At 33.0% G+C, this 26,024-nt stretch overlaps 2 protein-coding genes across 3 annotated transcripts; one reads left to right on the top strand and one right to left on the bottom strand.

The window, feature by feature from the left end:
* Nucleotides 1-718: 718 nt before the first annotated feature.
* LOC114748342 (protein PTST homolog 2, chloroplastic-like) lies at nt 719-5,047 on the bottom strand. Of its 2 annotated transcripts, none has more exons than XM_028936706.1 (8): nt 4,227-5,047; nt 3,775-3,937; nt 3,238-3,433; nt 2,918-3,156; nt 2,171-2,316; nt 1,938-2,085; nt 1,217-1,285; nt 719-839 (listed from the first exon to the last, which is right to left on the bottom strand). In XM_028936706.1, the coding sequence occupies exons 1-8, from the start codon at nt 4,829-4,831 to the stop codon at nt 741-743; spliced, it is 1,665 nt and encodes a 554-aa protein (XP_028792539.1). In that variant the 5' UTR covers nt 4,832-5,047; the 3' UTR covers nt 719-740. The 2 variants fall into 2 exon arrangements, with proteins under 2 accessions (XP_028792539.1, XP_028792540.1); XM_028936707.1 differs by having other exon boundaries at nt 3,349-3,433.
* A 15,315-nt stretch (nt 5,048-20,362) lies between these two features.
* LOC114748330 (protein NRT1/ PTR FAMILY 2.13-like) lies at nt 20,363-23,742 on the top strand. The gene is made up of 4 exons (XM_028936689.1): nt 20,363-20,674; nt 20,813-21,030; nt 21,986-22,563; nt 22,776-23,742. Exons 1-4 carry the CDS (start codon nt 20,494-20,496, stop codon nt 23,638-23,640), a joined length of 1,842 nt encoding a protein of 613 aa, XP_028792522.1. The 5' UTR covers nt 20,363-20,493; the 3' UTR covers nt 23,641-23,742.
* The last annotated feature ends 2,282 nt before the right edge of the window (nt 23,743-26,024 follow it).

Raw genomic sequence — 26,024 nt, 5'->3', positions numbered from 1 at the left:
TGTTTAGCACAAATAGTTTTGGCGTCTACTATTTTCTTCTTTTCTATGACATGGGACAGAAAACCCAAAAATTTGTTACTATGTCTTGCGAGAAGGAAACAAATAAATATATAAATATGTCTTGCCAAAGTTACCGTTCATTTATTCTTTTTCTTACTCTAGTTTATTTTGTCTGACATTCCATTCATTTTTGTAGCCTTTATATATCTAACATCTATTACATATTCAACTTTTATTACCTTTTACATCTATGTACGGCATAGATTTAAAATCTTGTCCATGATGAAATAACAGTTGCTCAAATGAGATAGCTGATTTTTTTTATCATTTAATATAATTAAACGCACACATATACACGCACAAACATATCAACACGCTCCATTTGAACATGGAGTTCAGCTTGTTATACTAAACTTTCCCCACAGAAAACGTTCTCAATTGCATACCACCTAAAACAGCAAAACTAAGGCACTAAACTTTCTCCAAGAAAGCACAAATGCGCAAATGCCTTTAACTCCAAATTATTGAAGGAGTTCAGCTTATTAGTCAAAAATTGGCTTCTCGAAGCGTTACACTCAACTTGAGTCGGCAACAAATAACCTCCAAGTTAAAAGAATCAATGAGCTGCTCGCTACTATTTACATGAGTCAATCAAATGAAAATCAATGGAAGACTGGCCTAGTGCATCTAATCAGTTGTCTATTAAAGAGATATAGCCTCATGCTCACTTAAAAGAATCATTATTCCTGAATGATAAGGAGATTATTCTCGTAGCCGTTATTATGAACAACAGGACGCAAGGGATCAATTTTCCATTCGCCATCAACAATGAACTTAATCTGCAACAGGGGGAAAACGGTAAGATTCCCGCTAAGCACATCTTACCTGACACAATATCGTATGGCCCTAATAGATTCCGTCCATTTCAATTTATAAAACGTTTTTGGAGCAAATTGTGAAAACCAATAAACTTCAATAAACATAATTTAAAAAAATTAATTTTTTAAAGAAAAGTATATTATACTTCCCAAAATGTCCTTACTTCAACAATAATTCCTACTTTATTTGATTAATGAAGGGCATTTTTGGAACAAAGTCATTAATGACGGATTGTCTTTTCCAAAACATCTTATATTATGACACATGAAACCTCTCCAAAAAAATTTCTTATCAACCGAAATGGAGGAAGAGTCGAAAATAAATTAGTACAACTAACCTCGTATTTTCCTGGATACAACTGTAGATACGCAGAAAAGACACCAGAATTTGACTTCTCCATCTTTCTCTACAATAGAATGTTCACTAATTTTATAAATATGCATTTTACTAGTATATATAACTGAAAGGTATCCAGAGAAAGAGCATTTCATATCCCGAAATTACTTCGCATGCCAGGTTAGCATCGTGTCATGCCTCAAGCCATACATCAACCTTGAGAAATAGGGCAGGCTGAGTTATTTAATGAACCAGAATACAAGGTCATTGCACTTTGAAATCATGTCCCACACAATATTGGGGCTGACATTTAAAAAGAGGAATAAAAATTTTGATACATAACAGACATGTAATCAGTGGAATTTAACCTAAGAGCACCATAGAAAACATATTGATAAAATATTATAAATAATCTAGACAAGGTAATCAAGGAGGTCCCGCACAAATCATGACCAATTTTTCTTTTCGTTTTGAAAAATGTCTGTACCACAAAAACATGCCCCTATTCTTTAGTACATTTGTTGGTATGACACAATATAGTTCTGGAAAATGATAATGTAAACTAGAGTTTTATAAAACACTACTTCAAGCAGTTCTGTCAAGTGCAAATAAGCATGCTCATCTTGTTATGGGTCACATCAGAAGGAGTTTTGATGGATCTATTATTGGGCAATGCTGAAAGTTGAAATCTAACTGAAAATATTCACGGAAAGTGGTCATACCTTGGAGGACCAACCATCAAACGATCCTGCCAAAAGTACTTCTGAGGCAGCATTAGGCCAAACCACACAAGTGGTCTTAAGAAATCTTAAAGCTCTACAAGCATTATCAATCTTCTTCTGCTTCTCTTCAATTATCTTATCTGCATCCCTGGGAGGAAAGAATGCGGCGCTGTCAGTGTCAATATAGGGTAAAGGGAGAGACATGAAATGAAATGAATAGAATCTATTGATACATTATTGCCAGTGTCATCTTTCCTTCTAACACAGCCAATTTAGCACGAATTGAGCGCAGTCTATCCTTAGCTCTCAAGATCTCATTTTCCTGGAATTCCCAGGCATCAGAAAGCTTATGTAGATCATCAGAAGAGCTTTCCGGGCCCTATTGAAGAATATACACAGGGAATGAGGATTAGTATAACATCCTAAGGAGAGCCATTTGTGTTATTCTCAACAGTAAATGAAAATAAATTTATAAAAGGACCAGAATCATTTAGGCTCATTGAATTTAAAGGAGCCCATATCAACAAAAGGAAAAGAGATTAAAATTCTTTCATCATCAGAGTAAGATAGTCATGATTTTACATAAACTTGACTAAAAGCACAAATTGTTCTAGTTCAATAATAATCCTCATTTGGTAAATATACTATAACATAATGTATCATCGGATGACATTAATTAACAGATAATATCCTTAGATAATTGATTGGGTTTATGAAATTTTATCAGTCCAAAGGCAAGTTGCAACAAGCTTCCCTCGCCTCTATTCTCCAGATAAGAAAAATGGCAACAAAGCTTTACCTTCGTTCACTTTTCCATAAAAGTTTTTTATTTTCCCATATCTCTAAAATAAATATTAGATCAAGGTGCATAAAAAAGGTGCATTTACCAGAGCAAAACAAGTATAATTGTGCTATTTTACTTTTTCCGCCCAGTTTGGCTGGGTTCATTCAGAGTCAAGTGACCATTATTGGCTACTCACCGTCTGTATTCCAACTTCATCCACACCAGACCTCAATGACTGAAGTACAGAAGATAACTCTGACTCAAGCTGCTGGATGCGGCTTTTTATTTCCTTGTAATTTGCCTTCCCACCAGGAGGACTTGAGTCTGCCTCTCTATTTATAGGTGTAGCAGCTAGCTGTCTTGTTTCAAAGACATCATTTCCTGAAACATCGACCCCAGCTCCTAGACCAGTTCCACTAGGTGCAATTTCAGCATCTATTAGTATCATTACAAAGACATTAGTTGATCCTCTTGACTAAGGCAGGACACAGCCCATAAAATATTCACGTAGATTACCTTCAAAATTTTCAAATGAGGAACCATTTCTCTTAATAACCCAACTTCTCCACATATCTGGTTTAAGTGCGTTTCTTAAATCATGATTACCAGTTAGAGATCTGTGCTCACCAAGTTTGCTTGGGAAACCACCATGAGGACTGCCGTTTGAGCTTCTTCGGGCAGGTTTAGCGCTTTTGTCAAGGTCAGCTGCTACCTTTAGATATAGTAGAAAAGCAAAATATTTTAAAAATTATTTTGAAAGCGACAAGAAGTCATCTATTATAGGGCAAACAAAGGCGGTAAGGAAAACACCTGCAGTCAGCAAGAGCTTCATCTTTTCTGTATTATAACTCAACAACAAGCTTATATAACTGATAAGTTAACATACATCATAGATAACACATTAAAAGTATGTGCTCCGTATAATGGGATTACAAAACATTCAGTTATCCCAGAGCTCGTGAATCTACAGATAATTAGTATTGACATATGACATATTGATTCACATGATTCATAGAATCATAAAAGGCATCATAAGGGAGTAAAAGTACTTACTGAATTTATAGTAGATCTATGATGACTTTCGTCCTTATCCTCACTTTGTCCAGATGAAGAAACATTATCTTCTTTGGGTCTGAACCCAAGTCCTAAAATACCATTTCTCTCTTTCTCCAGTCGATTCAATATACCCTCAATACCAGACTGCTCAGCAATTTCTCTGCCAGACAGAAAACAAACCTTATACTAGCAGTTCAAGAGTCATATCTAATGCACGCATTAAATAATAGCAACAAGGCGAAGGAAAAGAATGGCATCGTAGAATCTTGTAACAAATCTTATAATAGCAACAAGGCTCTCTTGCTCCTCTTACGTCCAAGAAATTAAATGAATAACATCATAACCGGCTTTGGGGTCCTTAAACCACTCCCAATAGCTCGGGCGGCAAACATTTATGGTTATGCAACAGTACTGCTAATGAAAAATGTGCATCAAAACAGAAGTCTTACACTGATCTATCAGGCGATACAGCTGTTTGAGAATAGGTAACAGGACGAAAAACTCGGCCAGAACCCCAAATTTCGGCGCCTTCAATTTTATTGCTCTCCTGTTTAACATCACATTCATTCTTTATCAACAAATTCTCATGTTTGACATGAACTTCTCCGGATACTTCTTCGGCCTCTTCACCCAAATCCCACCCAAATGCAAGCCAACCTCCTTTCTTGATGATGGCATCGACTAAATCCATCCTCCCTGCATCAATCAACTGTTTCTTGGTTGGAAACGCCGTTGGGTTCTTGGAATTCTTCATGAACTCCAAAATCTCCGCCTCGAGAGAGAAATCTCCCTCGCAATCCCAGTCTTTGCACCTCCTCAAGAACCCAGAGTAACCCCAATACAAACCCTTATGGCAGTTCCCCTTCTTGAAAGAATCCGAACACCCCAGCAGCGACCCAGTCTCCTTCACAAGATTCAAAGTCGCGAACTGCATCGCCCTCCTCCGTCCCCTCGAATCAACGACAAAGAAAATGGAGGGAAAGTGCAGAGAGTTCAAACCAGCGAAGGATTTGTGGGGGAGAAGCAAGTAAGCAGAAGCAGTAAGGGAATGCATGGTTCAGGCATTTCGCCGAACAGTTTACCGGCAGAAGGCCAAGAATGAAGGTGACACAAAGCGGGAGAGAAGAAATGGGTAAAGAGAGGAAATGAATGCACCGAACAAAACCCACTGAAAAGCGCGGGACTACTGAGTCTTCGCTTTCAAAACTGTCGCTGGATTCCTTAGCTCATTTCCTTTTATATTGTTTGCTGTCAGCGTGCTCCGTCAGACACTGGACGGGGAAAGCCAAGCCTGAAACCTGAATACCAAATAGCAGGGGAAGAAAAGTTTTAAAAAAATCATTGAATTTACTGTTTAGGGCCGTGTTTGGATAATGCAGACAGTTAATGTGTAGTTCCTCACCGCCCTTTCCTGATTTTGACTTCTTCCCGCGTAACGTGCTCGACTGCTCGTCCTGAGAAAACACGTGACTTCCCGAGCTTCCCTGTGGTGTGCCGATAAATATCAATCAATTATAATACAATTATATTTTTTAAAAAATTATTAGTTTATTCTTTTTAACTTTTTTCGACTATTTATAACTTACTCCCTCGTATCCTAATTATAAAATTTCTTTTATAAACTGTAAATAAGATCTTATAATTATGATTAAATATAGTATTATTCATGTACTTCAATTTTTATTATGAGAGTTAGTTGACCAATCTAAGTAGATTAAAAAAATAATTAAATTAATTATTTGTAATAAATATATATTGTGTTTTTTAAAATATTTTTATTAATTAGGTGTATTGGTTAAAATTATTATTATTACAATGACTACTTTAAAAAAATAAATAAATATAAAAAAAAATGAATTCAAATTTTATATTTATGATCAAAATAAAAGTAGGGTAAATGTGATAATAGTATGCTAGCATTGTTCATGTATTAAGGGATAATAATGTAACTCTCATTAATCCACGACTTTAGATTCGTTTCTAAGATCCTGTGCTCGTGGAAATGTCAGCTATTAAATCTGAATTTCAAACGCAGAATCTTCGGGACATCATAGTGGATGTACCTATTTTATATTTAATTTCAAATTTCAATTTTAGATTCACTGATCTTGAAACCATAAGTAATTTCGACCGTGTCTCCAATTTAAAAAATATACTTCTCTAGTTTTATCTATAGAATAAAAATAGAAAAAATATTTTAGTCTTATTTATAAGATAAAGAGAGAAACTTTTGATATAAATACATAATTTTACATTTCATTTATTATTGCTTTGATTTTATTTTCATGAGGTATAATATATATTAAATATGGATAAAATTAAAAATTTATTAAATTCTAAATGAGAGTTAATGAAATTTCAGATTTTTCTTTATCTATATGAAACATGTTGAAGGTAACTTATAAATAGAACTAAAGAACTACTAAATACTAGTAATATTACCTAGAAAAATATACTAAATACTTGCACTAATTTGAGTAGATTAAAAAATTTGTTAAACTAGTTATTTATAATAAATGGGTGTTATATTTTATAAAATATCTTTATTAAATATGTGTATTGGTTAAAACTATATTTGAAGAAATATTTGACATGTATACCTATTATAAAGATTACTATGAATAATACTACTTGTCTTAAATTTTATGTAAACAGATTAAATTCACTCTAATTAATTCTTGCACATGAATTTAATAATACAAAATTATGTCTAAATCATTTTTAATTTGCATTGCAAATGCTATCTCTATTTCTTAATATAAGACCTGATTAACTAGTATTAAGAGTTTAAGAAAACTAAAAAAATTACTTTAAAGTACTTATATTTATTTTTTTCTTAAATTAATTTGCCCAACTTATAAAATGATATATGATATAACTTTATACATGACTATTTTAAAAAGATTATATAAAATATACTATAATTAAGTAATTTTTAATTTTTTTAATCTTTTCAAATTATAGTTATCTCTCTAAATTATTTAATTAGATCTTATAACCCTCGGTAACACTGAGAAAGAGAACGGTCTAGTGAGGAGAGAAGCCGTAGAAGAGGGAAGAGGGAAACTGTTGGGACGTTATCGTCATATCGGATGTAAATCAACCAGACCGTTATTAAATACTTGGATTAATCAAATCATATAGATTAAAATCCTAATTAGTTAAAAATAATAATTGTGCAATACATGTAATTTTCTTTTCTAAATACACCCATTTTTACGAAGGTTGTATATTCGTATGAGAAAAAAGAAATGAGATAATGAGTGAGAGAAAAAATCTTACATCTAATTTTTAATATAAGATCTAATAAACTAATTTGTAAAGATTAGGAAAGTGAATATTATATTAAGGAGGTATTATTAATTGAAGTGAAAATAAAAAAAGTTTATTAAATTTACACATATCACAAAAGCCATTTATAGTAACTAAAATTTTAAATAGTTAGAATTGTAAGAACAGAGATCCATGAAGTTAAATAAAAATTACTCCTCCAGTCTATATCCTTAATATAGGAGTTAATTATAAAATTAATGTTAATCATACATATAAGATATTTTATATATGTATTAATTTTTTTCAAATTAATCCTTTGAATATTTGCCCAATAAAAATCAAATAAGAGAGAAAGAAAGAAAATTAAAGAAGATGCTCAGAATGTTTAAAAAATATATATCATATTAATTAATTTAAATTAATTAATTAGGTTTTATATTAATTACTTAAATGAGTAATTTTTTCCAAAAAAAGGTACGGATAATTCTGCTAAAAATGTACGGATAGCTGTGTGATGAAAGCTAAAAAGTAAACAACACAATTTTACAGTCAATTTTTTTTTTAACCAGCGTTTCATGGTAAAAAGGGCAAACATTGCGGTGTTCTTTTTATTTTATTTTTATTTTGATTTTAAATATAAAACCATAATTTTTTTATATTTATTTTCTGTTTTTTAAATAGCTCTTATAATAATAGTAGTTCTTACCAATATATTTTGTTGACAAAAATATTTTAAAAAAGATAATATCTATTTATTACAAATAATTAATTTAACTAGTTTTCTTAATCTAGTCAACTAGGTTTTATATTAAAGATAAGAGGTAGTATATTCAAAATTTACCGCACGTGTGTACGTTTTTCGGCAAATTTTCGAAAGTTTTAAGTGCATAGTTAAAACATCAACAGAATATCGGCAGTACCTTTTTTTTTTTTGGGTTAATGATCCTAAATGCCATTCCCCTGTTATAATATATTTGGGCCTTTACCAGACCCAGGCCTTTTCTATTTCTGCTGTCTTATGTTTGGGTTGTTGTTTCTCTCATGTTTATACTTGGGTTTCCTTTGCGTTTCTGTTGTTCCTAAATCAGACGATGGGCTTTCAAGTTCCTTGTTAACTTGGCAGGCCCATTATGTTATATGAACTATTGTTGAGCTTAATGAAATTGTCTCTCCAATTGGAATTGAATGTAATAAAATAATAATAATAATAATTTTTTATAACACAGTGAATCAATATTCGAATTCCTACGGAAAGAGATGTTTATATTTAGTACCGAACAACAATACTTTATAGCTCTTTCTCTGTCCAAACATTTTATCAAATACTTTGTGCCTTTTTGATAAACAAAATCCTAGAATAAGTTCTATAATAAGCATGTTTTTTCTGAAACAACATACAAGCATGTGAATCAAGTTCAACAAAACTCACAAAGTATCAAGTACAATAACAACAAGCCTTATCAAGATAATTAAGTGAAATGACTAATTGCTAACTCTTTAAAAGCTTTGAAAGGAGAAGAATTAAAGGAAGAAGAAGCAACAATCTCAATTATATGTTTATGGAGATGCTATATCTGAGAAGGAAAGTGCAAATACCTTACCAAACAAGTCCTATACATAAATCCAGCAAGTCCTATACGTGACTTAGATTTGGTGGAAAGAGATTTCTGCGAGGGAATATGCCATTATGTTTATTTTGGAGCATGAAGTCCCTTTCTGAAGCGCCATCAACGCTATGACATGAGAAGAAATTGCATTGAGATTGGAAATCCATGCTATTTCTTATTCTATTGCTTCTTAAAAGCAAACCATTATAGCAGCAACCGAATTTGCAATACCTAACGCATGGGAAATTCTCCATGAGCACAAAATTACTATTCCATTGAAAGTAACATTTCTGTTAAGAGTGTCATTGGGCTTTAGATAAATTCATTTATTCCCCACATTGGTTACATAGAAAGCTCAAAGATGATATACAGTGAAGTCTATGAAACGAACAAGTATTGACATCTTTGTCTGATAACATCTCCATTATGCTGCTTCTGCTGAGTTCTTTTCAGCTATTCTAGTTAAGCAAAGCTGTCACAGAGGTCAATTTTTATGGCGTTGCAGCCATATCTATGATGTGGCTAGCTCTTCAATTCACCTTTTCTAATCCTCCACGGGCGTAAAGATCACCAAAGTGAATTCTGCTTCTTTCAATATTTTTCCCCATACACAGATTGATTTGAACCCAAAACATTATATTCCTCCAATCCTTAGTATATAGCCTAATTGTTGAGTTGATTTTGATCCTAAATATAAAACATATTTATTATATTTATCAATTTTTCTTAAATTACCCTTATGAATTCTCCCTCAACCATAATTAAGTATAAGAGGGAAAGAAGATATTAAGAAAGATGATTATAGTGTTTTAGGAAAAACACGTCATATTTCTTATAATTAACTAACTTACTTGACTTTTCAATCTAATCAAATTAGTTAAACATATCTTACATTAAGGACCGAAGGAGTATTTAAGATACCCAATCATCTACCAAGTGTGTCAAGCTTTGTTGGTAGGTAATAGGGGCATCTACTCCTCCGGTCCTTAATATAGGACCCAATTGTTGAGTTAGTTTTAGTCTTAAATATAAAATCCATTTCTTATATTTATTAATTTTTTCTAAATTACCCTTATGGATACTCCTTTAACTATAATCAAGTAGAAGAGGGAGAGAGGGTATTAAGAAAGATAATTATGGTGTTTTAGGAAAAAACGTGTCACATTTCTTATAATCAACTAATTTACCTAACTTTCTTAATCCAATCAAATTAGTTAAATGGGTCTTATATTAAGAACCGGAGGAGTATTATATATTTTGTGCATCTTCTTATACTTACAACTATATCGTGTACTAAATGTGTCATTGTTAGTAGGGGTGTTCATGAAGCCCAATTGCCTGTAATGCCCGCCCAAGCCTACAAAAAAATGCCCAGCCCGCCCTTAAAAAAATGGCCCAAAAGAACCATTGGACATGTTCGGGCTGGGCATCGAACACGGTATGCTGCCCTGTCCATTTGGCACAGCCCGCAAAAATATATATAATTTTATTTATATGTTTTATTTGTCTCATATTTATTTCCTGAATCAAACATACTCTTGCATCAATATTCAACGTTCATTATACTTATTTATTTTTGAATGATTTTAAAAGCTAGAAACTAGAAAAACAATTAAGTTTAATAAAATATACAAATAACATTTTTTGTCATAGTCCACTTCTCCTAGCTACTATAAAAATTAGTTTTATAGTATATTAATTAGTAATAACAAAATTAAAACCAAGTTGCCATTTTAATATAAAGTTGCATTAGATTATTTAGAGGGATGCAAATAATTAGATAATTAATATAATATATTGACTTGTTGGGCATGGAAGCCCGCCCTGCCCAGCCCGTGTTTGCCCAACCTGAACTTAATAGGGCTTTTCATGGGCAGGGCTGGGCAACGGCTTCATTTTTCAGCCTGTTCATTTTTCGGGCTAGGCATCGAGCAAGGATCCCGCCCTGCCCAGCCCAGCCCACGTGCAGCCCTAATTGTTAGTATATATGCGGTTACTATTATCCCACAGATAAAGGATACAAGTTTTTTGCTCTGTAATCTGTGTTTTGCCTATTGCTCTTGCTTCATACCTTACATGTTTTGAGCATAAATCATTTTTCGGTTAGTATAATTTTTAATTCCTCAAGTTTGTCCTCATTTTGGTTTTAGTCCTTTAAATTTCAAACAATAGGTTTTGATCTCTCAAAGGGCAAAATGATCCAAAATTTTACTCCTCCGGTCCTTAATATAAGATCCATTTAACTAATTTGATTAGATTAAGGAAGTTAGGTAAGTTAGTTAATTATAAAAAAAGTGACACATTTTTCCTAAAACACCATAATCATCTTTCTTAATACCACCTCTCCCTCTTCTACTTGATTATAGTTGAGAGAGTATCCATAGGGGTAATTTAGAGAAAATTGATAAATATGAGAAATGGGTCTTATATTTAGGACCAAAACCAACTCAAGAACTGGGTCCTATATTAAGGACCAGAGGAGTATTAAATTATAAGAACTAATATTTTAAATAAAAAGAAACTTGAGAGACCAAAACGTATAATTTAAAACTTGAAGAACCAAAATCAAAATAATAATAAATTTGAAGGATCAAAGTTTGTATTAACTCATCATTTTTTTTATAAGTTTTGGAGTTCAAAAGCTCACCCATTATTAAAAAAAACACCATATCGTTAATATTGCTTTCATGTATACACTTCAGGAGAGCATTGAAGGTGTTCATTTCTTCGTGTAGATCTAAAACGACATGCGTTGGCAAATATACACACACAGATATACATACACACATACATACATATATATATATATAAAATGTTGTGAAATTTGAAACATCGTAATAAAACTACGATATCTAAAGCATCTATTTTCAAATTTTGATAAGCAAGGAATCTATGAATATCTATCTTTCAGAAGGGGGAAAAGAAGGAAAGGGGGAAGGCTCATTTTTCTAGTTTATTTTTAAATAACAAATATTTTATTTTAAAGAAAAATTCGTCTTCTTAAAGACGAAGCCCACCACGGTACTTAAGGATCGGCCCAATTTTGAGACAAGCTTTTGAGTTAACCTATGGGCTTGTATCTCGCAAACATATATTCATGGGCTTGAAAATACTATCCCATGGCAGAGCCCAAATTTTGAAATACCCGAGAGGAGAAAGAGACATAATATTGGCTTCATTTAAATCAGGGCTGTTCACAGGACGGATCGAGAGCAGGACAGACCTGTACTGGTTCCGTCCTGATAAACAGTAATGAGATAGAAAAATTGTCCCGCATCTCGTCCAGTCAAGTCTCGATGTTGTCCTAATCCCGGTCGAGACGGGATGGGACCGAGACGTCCTGATATTTTTTTTTAATGTTTTTTGAGTTATTGGGCCTGTTATAATAAAATCTATTTTTCCCCTTATTGTAGGTTTTAGGCTTAGGCCTTATAAAAATATCTTTTTGTTTTCATTTTTATTTCTTTGGGCACTCTCAAACAAAAGACCAAAATATTATATAAAATAGCCATTAAAAGCTCTAAACAAAAGCTTTTAACATAATAAAAGCTTGTTGAAAATTCCAATCATCAATAGTCTTAAGTCATCAACAAATATAAAAGCTCTCAATAAATGGATCCGTAATTCCATATAATAGTATCAAATCTTAAAAAAAATATTTTAAAAAACGATGTTATATAAATATGATAAAAATTAAAAAAATAAAAGGGACTGGGACGGGACGATCCCGTCCTATGTCCCACCCCGTTCCAGTCCTTTTTATTGTCTCGTTCTGGTTTGTCCCATTTTGAAAAATTTTCGGACAAACCCGTCCCGTCCCTATAAGGTCGGGACCGGAACGGGCCGGCCTTAAACACCCTTAATTTAAATATTAGTTTAATTCATGAACACATAAAATAAAAATCTTATCCCGGTCATTTTAAGAAGACTGTTAATAGGATATTACTATCTAATGGCCGGCTAGTCAAGTTGGAAGATTATAGTCCATTCACACAGCCCATCTGTTTTCACATGATTTAAAAGCGACCAAATTAAATGAAGCCAGGTTTTTCAAGTTCGAAAAAAAAGAGAAGCGCGTTGTTTCTTTTTTGTTTTATTAAATTGCTCAAAATCCCCCATTGAAATATTTATTGCCCAGAGGCACCAAAAATATAATTAAAGACCATACGCAACTCATTTTTAATAGGTGCAACTCTATTTCAAGTCTTCAACTATATGCAATTTTACCTCCGGTCCTAAATATAAAAACTAGTTGATTAATTTGAATAGATTAAAGAAAGAAGTTAAGTTAATTATTTGTAATAAATAAGTGTTGTCTTTTCTAAAATATCCTTATTAATTAAGTGTATTGACTAAAACTACTATTATTAGAAGGATTATCTTTAAAAAAAAATACATAAATATGAGAAACAAATTGGATTGAGATCTTATATTTAGAACTAAAATAAAAATCAAACGAGATTTTATATTAAGCACCGGAGATAGTATATCTTTAATTATGCACAAGCTGCACATAATCAAAGAAATGTTGCACCCAGTGAAAATGTGGTTGGAAGGTTTTGGAAGGAAGTGAGAGGGAGGGAATGAGAAATCGTGTTTGGTTTGGAAAAATGAAGGGAAGGGGAGGGAAAAAATTATCATTTAGTGCTCCCCTCCTATCCTTTTGCTCTTTTTAAATTTGAGATTTTTTGAAAGGAAGAAAAATATTATGTCTCTCTAATGAAATTATGGATATTAGTTTCACCACAAAACAAAAGAAATTATTCATATTAGTTTTTAAATATTTCAAATTTATCTTTTTCAGTAACTTCTTTTTAAAAATCTTATAGCGACTGTTCTTTTTAAATTCCAAGTTAATCCTTTTTAGTAAAAACCCTTTTAAATGATGCTCCTCTGATCCTAAATATAAAACTCATTTTCTAGTGTAATTTACATTACAAAATGGGTCTTGTATTTAAAACTGGAGGAGCATTTGATAATGATGATATAATATTTTTTTGTCATGATTGTAGTATTTTTCTCGATATGATACAACAAGTATATATTTTTTATGATATGTATATTTGATGATGATAATAATATTTTTTTTATGATATGTATATATTTTATAGATATGAAATATTTTATACATGTGATATAACTTTTTTTATCTTTATAAATTAGAAAATAATGATTTTGATATAAATATAGAAATAAATAATAAAAAGTTAAAGACATATTCATCAATTTATAATTAGTTCTCCTCCCTTCTCCTAATGAATTAAACAAAATCTTTCCTCTCTTTCCTCTCCCTTCCATTAAACCAAACAAAGCCTTAAAATCCTTTTAATAAGGAAAAGAAAGCTTTCCAAATTCACACAGCACTAAATATATGTTGCACATGGCTCATTAAAAAATAGCTATAGTCTTTGAATTCCAATTCTTTTAAGAAAAAAAAATCAAACAAGAATTTTCGGACAATTTTTCCGAAAATATTCATGCTTGCCTTTCTAGAAAAGCTTGGAATGTAGAGACAACAAATTTATGAGGCCAGGGATATGATCAATGTTTTTGTGACTGGACCGGATGGGACAGTCAGGACGGTCCGACCGTCGACCTGAGATGAGGACGGCTTGGGCTGCACATGAAAACCGTTCTTGAGGTTTAGCCATTTTGAGCCGGCCTTTGAGCCGGAAATCACTATTAAACCAGAAACCAGAACAGTTTTGAAATAACCGGATAGCTTAAGTTCTCCTTAAAATATTGGTCACCGTCTGGCCTCACCGGAGTTGAATGGAAGATAAATGACGAAGAAGAAGAAAGGAGAAAGAGGAGAAAGGAACAAACAAGAAAGAGAAGAAAATAAAAAAAGTATTAAACCCGTTGAGTATTTTTACTGTGTGTCCTATAACTATCTCTTTTTTTTTGTTGGTCAGAACTTGAAGAAGCGTATGGGAACTTGTGAACGCTGTTAAAAAATTAAAATAAGTTTTTAATTTTTGTCTTTCTACTATTATTATGATATTATTATATTTATAAATAGCTTATTTTGACATTTAAATATATTGGAAATACTAAATTTTTTAAATATTATCTCATTTTTGGTTTTACATGTATTATAAAATAATTGATTTTAAATAATTTTATTTTCAAAATATATTTACTTTTAAATTATGTAACAATTTGATATGTCTTTTATATTTATATCATTATGTATGGATAAAATATTTTTTATTTAATTATTATGTCACCAGTTTGACCACAAACCCAATTGAATGAACCATGACCCGCTAATCTTTCTGGTTCAACGTCCGGTCCGGTTTTTAAAACATTAGATATGATAATGAGTGGGAAATGAGTGGCAAGACCAGCATTTACTCACATTAAAATATTAGGGGGACAATATCTATCCAAAGGAAGCATGATGATCATTTGAAGATATAAAGTAGATAATATTCAGTGTCCTTACCCATAAGTGATGTGCAACATTAGTTATTTGGTGAACATTAATTAAAGTAAATATAGAATTAATGACAGCTCAAGTCAAGGGATCGTCCCCTTTGATACGAAATCGTCTAATTTATATCGGGAGGTCATTTTCATCTTTAAATTAATTTGGTCTCAATTGTATTAATATAACAACTTGACTGAACCACAATATTAAAAGGGAAAATCCAAAAAAAAAACCTTTAGAATATAAGAAATTTCAGATTGGGTCCTAGAATTTTGAAAATGACAAAAAGGGTCAATGACCCGATCTGTCATTTGCAAAATCAAGAAGAATTGACAACTTTGCCCTAATTTGTATTCATTACAATGATTTAAGGAATCACTATAAGGGTTTAGGCGTTATATAGATTTGTGTAAAAAATAACTACTCACTTTTTCGTAGTCAGGTGTCTTGTAGTTAATAACAAATGAGGGCAAAGTTGTCAATTCTTCTTGATTTTGCAAATGACAAATTGGGTCATTGACCCTTTGTGTTATTTTCAAAATTCCAAAACCCAATCTGAAATTTTCTATGTTCCAAGGGTTTTTTCTAGAATTTTCTCATATTAAAACCATGTTGATACATAATTTATTTGTATGCGCACTGTGCACTCTTTCAAGTCAATTGGAAAGTAGTAAAGTAGTATTTTTTTAAAAAATATATTTTTATTGTCTCTCATCGTCCTCTTGTATTCAAAACTCTCTCTTCTAATTAAGAGGGACAAAATTAAAGAATGTCATTAATTATCCTGATAACTTTTTATATTTTGGACCGCAATTTCTTTCCAAAAGACTTCATGCATTATGGATTAGTTTGAAATTTTATTGATTAAAAGGATACCAATTTTAATGATGATATTTTTAGTGTATGAAATTCTGTAAATTACCGGTATTCTTGGTAAAAGGGAAAAGAGTCACAATTAGATATAGTTGTCATCCAAAAAATAAACTTGTGTCCAATGTTAAATCAGCCAGCATTATCTTCACGAGTAACTAATCAACAGTTTTAAAATTGATGTGTGATCCATGAGGGCGCAAATTATGAAATCAAATGGGCCAAATTGTGATATGATGGTGATGTGTGAACGGTATATGTTGGGGTGGAAAAAGCAAATTAAAATTGAATTCAAAATTCATGTAATGCCATGAGAAATTAAAGGATTTTAATTTTACGTCCACTAGCTTTCTTTGTTTGATACTTACGTCTCTGTCTTTTTGTGGCTTCCCTTCGCTTTCTCCATTGATGAATATTGCTGTTTGATTTGCTCCTGTTTCACTGAAAGGCCAGAGGGCCAGCCGCCATCCTTATCACTATCAATGAGCAACGCGTTTGATTGACCCCTATTTTTCTAATTATTCTTTGAAAGTTGTAGTTTTATGTATTAAATTGATTTTTTTAACTAATGCTTTAAATAATATGTTGGGCAAAAGATCGCATATTAGTGATAAATTATTTTGTTCAAGAATTAATTGAAAAAGTTTCACAGAACAAGTCAATTTCTTTTTAGCTAAGTACACTTAATCTTATATCTTATCAAAAGTATACATTTCTTTATGATTTAGGTAAAGCTTTAACCTAACAAAATATGCCTATGACTGATCTAGAGAGAGTGTTGATTCTTTGTCTCGACTAATTAAGGAGACAGACAGAGCAAGGTATTAGGAATGATTTAATTAAGTCTCTTTTTTTAATCAAACAATAAAAATTGTTTAACCATATAATAGCAACAAATCATAAACAGTCGTCACAACAAATTAAATTAAGGATGACTGGGGGCTTGGGGCAGCTATAGATGCATAGATTCAAAATCTTTTAATGGTAAGGCTAAGAGAGGTGGATATAATATACTACTTCCGATCCTTAATATAAAATCTTATTTGATTTTTATTTTGGTTCCAAATATAAGACTTCAATTCATTTTATCTCTCATATTTATGTATTTTTTTTAAAGTAGTCATTCTAACAATAATAGTTCTAGCCAATATATTTGATTAGTAAGGATATTTTAAGAAAGACAACACATATTTATTACATATAACTAACTTAACCTTTGTCTTTAATCTTCTCAAATTAATCAACTAGTTCTTATAATTAGGACTGGAGGTAGTATTTGGTAACAAATAATTATCAAAATATATTAATTAATTAATTAGGTATCTGTAGATTAGAGTTAATGATACGCAGTCCTTGCGACTTGAATTGAGTCGCCCACACCAGTGAGTTTTATCCCTCAAACATATCACTCTAATTTTTATAAGTTATTTGTAACTCATTATCGTTAAATAGATAAATTTTTTTTCAATTCATTCTTGTCAAAATTTTTGTAGTTACAAATCATTGTCACTCCTCTCTCGTTCTCTTTTCCTTTTCCAGCAATAATTAGATATAAATAAAATTGAAAAATGCCCAGGACAAAAAAAATCCCCCAACAAGTGGCTAGGATCAGAGCAGTGGTACGGATGAGTATTAATTGCATATGACCCGTCTTTTGAATTTATGCGAATTAGAGGAGTAATTTACCGTAGAGAAATAGAATTTTAAAACAGATTTTTAGTTTGTTCACCTTTTTGCGTCCATTGTGTTTGCAGATCAGCTTCAAAATATAATTAGCCAAAAATTAAACATCAAGCTTCGTGTCAATTACTGTGTTAATGACGACTCCTGGCAAACAGCTCCCTTAACTTTCACTGTTGGATTGAAAATTTGACCAAGCCCAACGAAAACTTCCTGAATTTATGATTTTTTTGGGCCAAAGGTGAATTTATGATGAAATCCACGTAAAAAGAAAGCTGTTACATGCATTTCAGTATTATTGTAATTTAATCTCCTGGCAGAAACAGACAATAAACTGAATGTATTATTAAAATATACTACCTCCTGTCCTAATTATAAGACCCAGTTAACTTATTTGAGGAGATTAAAGAAGTAAGTTAAGTTAGTTATTTGTAATAAATAAGTGTTGTCATTCCTAAAATATCCTTGCTAAATAAGTATATTGGCTAGAACTATCATTATTAGAAGGATTATCTTGAAAAAAATTCATAAATATGAGAGACAAAATGAATTGGGGTCTTATAATTAGGATTAAACAAAAAATCAAACGGGATCTTATAATAAGAACCGGAGGTAGTATATATTTGCACAGATTGATGTCCCGATTCCCTGATGTGATAACTCTCAAAAAAGTGTACGTTAGTCAAACTTAATCATGAAGGCGGTAGGGGTTCTGATGGTCAATTCAAATATAGCATGAAATTATAAAAGAGAGCAAGTTGAAATATTTTCCAAAAGGAAAAATAATTAACTATATATACTATCTTCAATCCTAAATATAAAAACCAATTAATTAATTTAAATAGATTAAAAAAATAAATTAAATTAATTATTTGTAATAAATAGATATTGTCTTTCCTAAAATATCTTTACTAATCAAATTTATTGGCTAAAACTACTATTATTAGAAGGACTATCTTTAAAAAAATAGATAAATATGAGAGACAAAATGAATTGAAATATTATATTTAGTATCCAAATAAAAATTAAATAAGGTCTTTAGAGATGATTGAGAGGATTGAAGAGGAAGTGGCTTACCTGTTAACGATGTAGGAATGATGAATGGACAAATGTTTGGAAATACGTTTGGAGCTGAAGTCACCATAGCTTTTTACCAAAATATAGATGTGTTTTATTTCATGATCAACACACGTTATTTTGCTTATAACTTTATAATAAACATTGAAACGTGACTCCTTCCACTCCATCGATCTTCGAACTTCAATCATTATTAGTAGCTTCGGAATTAGAAACTCATCTCCATAATTTCCTCTCGTTACTTATTTCTACACGTAATATATTGGTTCAATACAGCTATTAAAAATACTACCTCTAATATTAAATATAAAAGCTAATTAGAAAATTAAATTCGATTCTAAATATAACATTTCAGTCTATTTTATCTCCTTTTTTTAAAAAAAATAATTGTAAAAGATTCTCACTAATAGGTGTTTCAATGGACATGGTTAAAGAGAATAATTCAGAGAGATCAATACATATTTGTGACAGGTCATTAAATCAGTCAAGACAGTATTGATATGGTTCTTATATTAAAGACTGAAAATAGTAATTTTTTTTCACACATGAACAATAATGTATAATGAAGATGAATATATTGAGAGAGAGGATAGAGGGAGGCTACATATAGATGGGTATGTAATACCTCCTATCTTAATTATAAGAACTAGTAGTGACTAATTTGAGGAGATTAAGAAAGTAAGTTGAGTTAGTTATTTCTCCTAAATAGGTGTTGTCTTTCTTAAAATATCTTTACTAATCAAGTGTATTGACTAGAACTATTATTGTTAGAAAAGTTACTCTGGAAAAAAAAATATAAATATGAAAGACAAAATGGATTGGGATCTTATATTTAGGATCAAAATAAAAATTAAATATGATCTTATATTAAGGATCGGAGTTAGTATATCATAGTTTTGCAACCAAGCAATGATATGTGAATGATTCATGACGTATACATTGAAGAATGACCCCCACTGAACATGACAAGCACAGCACGCAGCCACCGCTCCACATATCATAATTCATACTCCTAAGTCGTGATTGACCCATTTGATTTGCTCATGAACATATCATAATTCATTATGCATGTCAAAGTTATAATTTTTCTCAAATTATTCCTATTAATCAAATTTCACTGCAAATTATTAAAGGAAATTTTTTTAGAGAAACCCACATATTTTTCATAAATAACAAAATTAATTGATATCTTTAATTTTTATAAATTAGTTATTTAGCGTCTACGTTTATACCAGAGAAAGTAAATGACAAGTTTTATTACAAGAAATAATAACTTCTCATTTGTCATTTAGATTTTTTTTGTAATTGTTTTATAATTGAGACCTCATAACAATTTTCTATGTATATATAGTACTTGTCATGTAGATAGAATAAAATGAAGAATAGCAATATAATTAATTACGTGAATAAAAAATACATGACTTGTAATTGAAGATAAAAAAGAATAAAAACATTGCATGTCCCAATTTATGTGTTAAAAATACGTTGCTGTTTAACCAAACGGAATAATATTAATAATTATATGAATGACAAATCATCGTAGACGAATAAATAATTTCACCTAAAAGTAGAGGACTGAAAAGGGATTTTAAACCCTGTTGTCTCTACGCCTCTGTACGTATAAATCAGTGTCGCGACTCATCTTATCCCTGAGCTCCAACCCAGAAGCCTAGAGAAGGGGGTGCTCCCAAATCTTCCATATCTATATACGTAGAGAGGGAGAGATCATTAGTTGGAAAAAGGAACAAAGAGATCAGTACGTAAGCAGAGAGAGAAATGTCAGGCTCATCAGCAGATGACAAAGAAACCAAGAGCTCTTCTTCTTCTTCATCATGGTGGCTTCTGTGCTGCAGAAATTGCATTTGCAGTTCAAGTTCTTCAGACAAGCAGGAAGGTGGCCACCAGAAGAAGAAGAAGAAGCAGCCTGGAGGATGGAGGGCCATGCCTTTTATTCTAGGTCCGTGATTAATTATTGAAGTCTTTAATTAAGTTCCTCTACAGATACGTACGTGTTATAATGAAGAAGAAAAGTAGTGTTTTTATTTCACAGATCATATTAACATGTATGGTTCTTTATATTTTTGGGTAAGTGCAGGGAATGATACGTTTGAGAGGTTGGCAGTGTTTGGGTTGTTTGCGAACTTTATGGTGTACTTGACGAGAGAGCTTCATATGGATCAAGTCTTTGCTTCCAACATTATGAACCTTTGGTTTGGCCTTACCAACTTTGCTCCTCTCCTCGGTGCCTTCATCTCCGACGCCTATGTTGGTCGCTTCAAGACTATTGCCTATGCTTCCGTTGCTTCCCTTCTGGTACAGTCTCTCTCTCTCTCTCTCTCTCTCTCTCACACACACACACACACACACACACACACACCCAACACCCCGCACACACGCACACTCACCATATACCACACACAAATGTGTGTGTACAGGTAAAAAGATGTGATTTTTTAATTTGTCTGAACTTCCCATCAATTTTTTAAATTTTTTTTCATATAACAATCAATTTACATTTCAAATTAAAATTTTCTAATAATATTTAAGGCCAAACGATTTTGAATTTGATTTTTTCAAGGAAAATTTTTATAAATAAATTACTCTATATGTGTATATATATTTAAAATTAAAAAATTATAGCTATAATAAAACATGGAAATTATATAATTTAAGGAGAAAAGGATGTCGGTAGTCCCCTCTCTAAAAGATGTTGCCTCTGTACAACTGGTCTGAGAAGCCCATTTAACTTTGTTCATTGTTTGTTACCTTGTGTTCGGATTCTCACCTTAATAATAATCTTCTGTGCAAAGGAAAAAAATTTACTTTTTAGTCAATTTGCAATAAAATAGTGTTTGCACTGTTCTCTCCGCTGTGGCAAGCTTGAGAAAATTACAGTGCCAAGGGAAGTGCCCTTTGCATCTATGAACATGATGTTTTCAGATAACTTTGTTGTAGACTGTGAGAAAAGAAGGGTATAATATAAGTAACCGCAATTCAACTTCAAAATTTTTAAGTAAGAAATAAAGTCATAATTGTAAGGGTGAAAGAATGGACAAATTGCAAGTTTCAATATTATAAGAAGATATTTGAATTGTACCCAGTATGATGACAAATTCTCCAGAAATCTATGACATGAATTTCAATTTCACGTGTTCAAGCTACAGTCACGTCACTCCAAAAAATCGCAACCACTCTCTCCTTTGGATTTTTCTTCCATTTTTTTTCTTCATCAGATTTTCCCCCTCTAATTGAAAAATTTGCTAAACAGGGGATGATTATAGTGACTCTAACAGCTTGGTCACCCAACCTGCATCCTCCACCTTGCACTCCTGAGCAACTAGCACAGAACCAGTGTGTGAAAGCTAACAGTACTCATCTTGGTGTTCTGATCCTGGGACTCTGTTTCTTAACCATAGGCTCTGCTGGTATAAGACCTTGTAGTATCCCTTTTGGTGTTGATCAATTTGATCCCACTACTGGTGCAGGCAAGAAAGGGATCAATAGCTTCTTCAATTGGTACTACACTACATTCACTCTGGTTTTGCTGATAACCCAGACGGTGGTGGTCTATATTCAAGACTCTGTTAGCTGGAAGATAGGGTTTGGGATACCAACTGTGTGTATGTTCCTCTCAATCATCATGTTCCTCGTTGGGAGGAGGATCTATGTGCATGTTAAACCAGAAGGGAGTATTTTCTCTGGCATTGCGGAGGTCCTAGTTGCTGCTTACAAAAAGCGACATGTGGAGCTTCCAAGTGATGAGAAAGTCGATGGGGTTTTCTATGATCCGCCTTTACAGGAAGGTTCCAGCTTTTTGTCAAAACTCCCTTTGACTGATCAATTCAGGTTAAACATCTCTATCATGGACAATTTCTTATTCTATTAGAACTGGGTGTCAAACAGATCAGCAAGAAATCTGATTACGTAGGCCTTACTTATACCTTTAGCTATTTTCTCGAAGAAAAGGACTGATGAATAGGAAGCTAGACAGGTCTCAAATCATTATGTTGTAATGACATCACTGGGGTTCTTTATTTATTTATTGTTTTGTTGGATAGGAGCTTAAACAAAGCCTGTCTGATCATGGAGGGTGAGCTGAACCCAGATGGGACCAGAGTGAACCAGTGGAGGCTTACCAGCATACAGCAAGTAGAAGAAGTGAAATGCCTAGCGAGGACTTTCCCAATCTGGGCTGCTGGGATCCTCAGCTTGACTTCAATGGCACAACAAGGAACATTCACGGTATCACAAGCCTTAAAAATGAACAGACACCTCGGACCTAAGTTCCAAATCCCAGCAGGTTCAGTTGGGGTCATCTCATTCCTCACCATAGGCCTCTGGGTCCCTTTCTACGACAGGTTCGTCGTACCATCACTTAGGAAAATCACCAAACACGAAGGGGGCATAACTCTGCTTCAAAGAATCGGAATCGGCATGGTCTTCTCTATCCTCTCCATGATCGTCGCCGGTATGGTCGAGAAGGTGAGAAGGGACTCAGCCAATTCCAATCCAAATCCACTAGGAATCGCCCCCATGTCGGTGATGTGGCTAGCACCACAACTGATTCTGATGGGTATGTGTGAAGCGTTCAATATAATCGGACAAATAGAGTTCTTTAACAGACAATTTCCCGAACACATGAGGAGCATTGCTAATTCCTTGTTCTCTTGCTCGTTTGCTGGAGCTAACTACGTGAGCACGATTCTAGTGACCGCAGTTCATCGCACCACAAGAACACAGACGCATCCAGATTGGCTCACGAATGACATCAATGATGGTAGATTGGACTATTTCTACTACCTTATTGCTGTGATTGCGGCTCTGAACATGGTTTATTTTCTCCTGGTTGCTCGGCAATATCATTACAAGCCAACTGATGTAGATTTTCCTCCCGATGTTGAGCTAGCTTCGCACAAAGGCTAGTGAAAATCTGGATCGCTGTTAATGGTATTAAGATTATGCATGTATGACAAAATACTATATTAAATAAATTTAAAGTGATTGCACTCAGCTATGCGGTCAGAGCAATTCAATTTTGTGGGTCAGGCGCAAATTACGAAATAGAAATGCAAAGAATCATCAATATATCTTTTAATACTGTTCCACTCAAGCCGCAGCTTAAATGGCTTACTCCCTCCGTTTCTTATTATAAGAGATAAATAACCAAATCATGTTAATCAAAAAAACAATTAAAATTAATTGAGGACAATTAATGTGTAAAATGTATAATATTTTTTCCAACAATACCCCCATTAATAAGGAGAGAGAGTATGAGAGAGAACAATTAAATTATTAAAAGAAAGAGAAGTGGGAGGGAGGGAGTATGAGTTGGAGACAAAATAAATAGGGGTAAAATAGAAAATCAATACAAAAAAATAGAGACAACTTTTAAGTATCTCTTATATATGGGAACATACCATAAGCATCAAATGTCTCTTATAATAAAAAACGGAGGGAGTATTTTTTTTGGCTTCAGACTCATTCTACTGTTTAGGGATTTTAAGCTTAATGATAGTCTATCGGGCTCTTTGTCATATGATTCGTATAAATGACTGCGTGCAAAGACTATATTTTGAATTTCAAATCCCGCCTCATTTCTCATATTTTGAAATTTGAATCTTCCTCATTTATGAATATTGTCAACAATGTCTTGTCCTTCCTATTTCTCCGGCATCACACATACCCTATCTCTCTCTTGTACGGCTCACTTCTCAACCCCTCCCAATCCTCTTTCTCAGCCTCCAACCATTAATTTCTTTTTCAAACACCCTCACTCAGATTTTCTTCATTGGTCTCTTCTTCTTTAGTTTACATCTTCACTAATGAGGAGCTAAACACTAAAGATGGTGGGGAGATCTGGCGACCATGACAACAGGGGAGAGGCATTGATGAGAACGGCGATGACGCTGGGGAAGCAGAGACGAGGAGATCATGGCTATAGGAAGGTGAGTGACAAAAGTGAGGGCTACACATTGGTCCTTGCCCTCTCTATTCCATTGCATTCTTCTTTTTAATTTCTCAGTGAGGACGGTAGGGAGATCTAGCAGCCTTGGCAACGACAGAGAAGCCATGACAGTTGGGAGGCAGAGATGAGAGGGATCGGCAGTGATTCTTTTCAGGCGAGGATGTGACAGTGGAGAGAAGCCACTGAGGATATGATGGATAAAGTCAGCTTGCGGTGCTTTTGTTTTCTTTCTTTGATGATTATTTTTCCTCTTCTTCTTACATTATGCCATTGACCTCAATACCTGCTACACTTGCCTTCAGGTTCATTTGAAAAAGGATGGTGGATGTTTCCACTTCATGACATCCCCCTTCTTTTTCATGAGTATAAAGATTAAAGAGGGCAACGAATCTACGAGATAATAGCGATTGTACATTTATATTGTAATCCTCTATCCCCATTTTATTTTTCCTCATTGCAACAATATTTCAGCTATCGTTTTATTCTCATGCTGCCAAAATTTCATTTAACATTTGAATGTTTTTTGACTTTTTACGATGCTCAACATAATGTGGTTTGAAATGCTGATTCACATTTAAGATTTAGTGTGATGGTTCATGGAATAAGACGGGATAGGATGTTAAGTAGTTAAAAGGTTCACGAGAATGGATTTTTCAATCAGTTGACATACGGCACATTGGAAGATGTTAGATGTTGTGCAGATTTTTGGACGCGTACTGTGACCTTTGCTTAGAATGTATAATGTGGACCGTGGTGGTTTATCCTATGAATAATTAAATTCTAAACTAATGACTTGCAAGTACTACAGAGCTTCGTATGCAGATAACTTTTGGTAATGCAAAATTGTCCGGCAAAAGTGCGGTGCAGGCTGTAAAATTTGTCTCTAATGAAACCGATCAAAATTTCTGAAAAAGTTAACTTGACAAGGAAAAGCTATTCATCCTTGATCACAAGAAAAAGTCCAAGAGTTGCAAGTCAAAAGTTTAAAATTACATATGACAAGAGAGTTATTGACTTAACCTTTATTCCCTTAATTCCACTCAATTGCCGGATCAATTTGAAAGTGCGAAACATATCTGTGCTATAAAATAGAGACAATGAAAAGATCATTTGCCAAGTCTCTCTCCATAGTGGGAGCTTTTTCTCTCTCCTAGAGTGGGAGTTAGTTATGACGGTTATCGTCGCCTTCTGTGCCTCACTACTCCGTCGCTCCCTGCAATGGTGAGGAGGGAGCTGAGTGATCTCTGTCACCCACTGCGACAGAGTAAAAGAGTGAGATTCTTTGTTACTCTTCGTAACAAAGGATCAAGTGAGCAAGGAAGAAAGGAGTTTAGGATGGCTC

This window comes from Neltuma alba, unplaced genomic scaffold (genome assembly GCF_004799145.2).
Source record: "Neltuma alba isolate B1F8T4 unplaced genomic scaffold, ASM479914v2 tig00005686_pilon, whole genome shotgun sequence".
In the NCBI taxonomy this organism is placed as follows: Eukaryota; Viridiplantae; Streptophyta; class Magnoliopsida; order Fabales; family Fabaceae; genus Neltuma; species Neltuma alba.
Note: the sequence above shows the minus strand (reverse complement) of the source record. Positions and strands in the feature narration are given on the sequence as shown.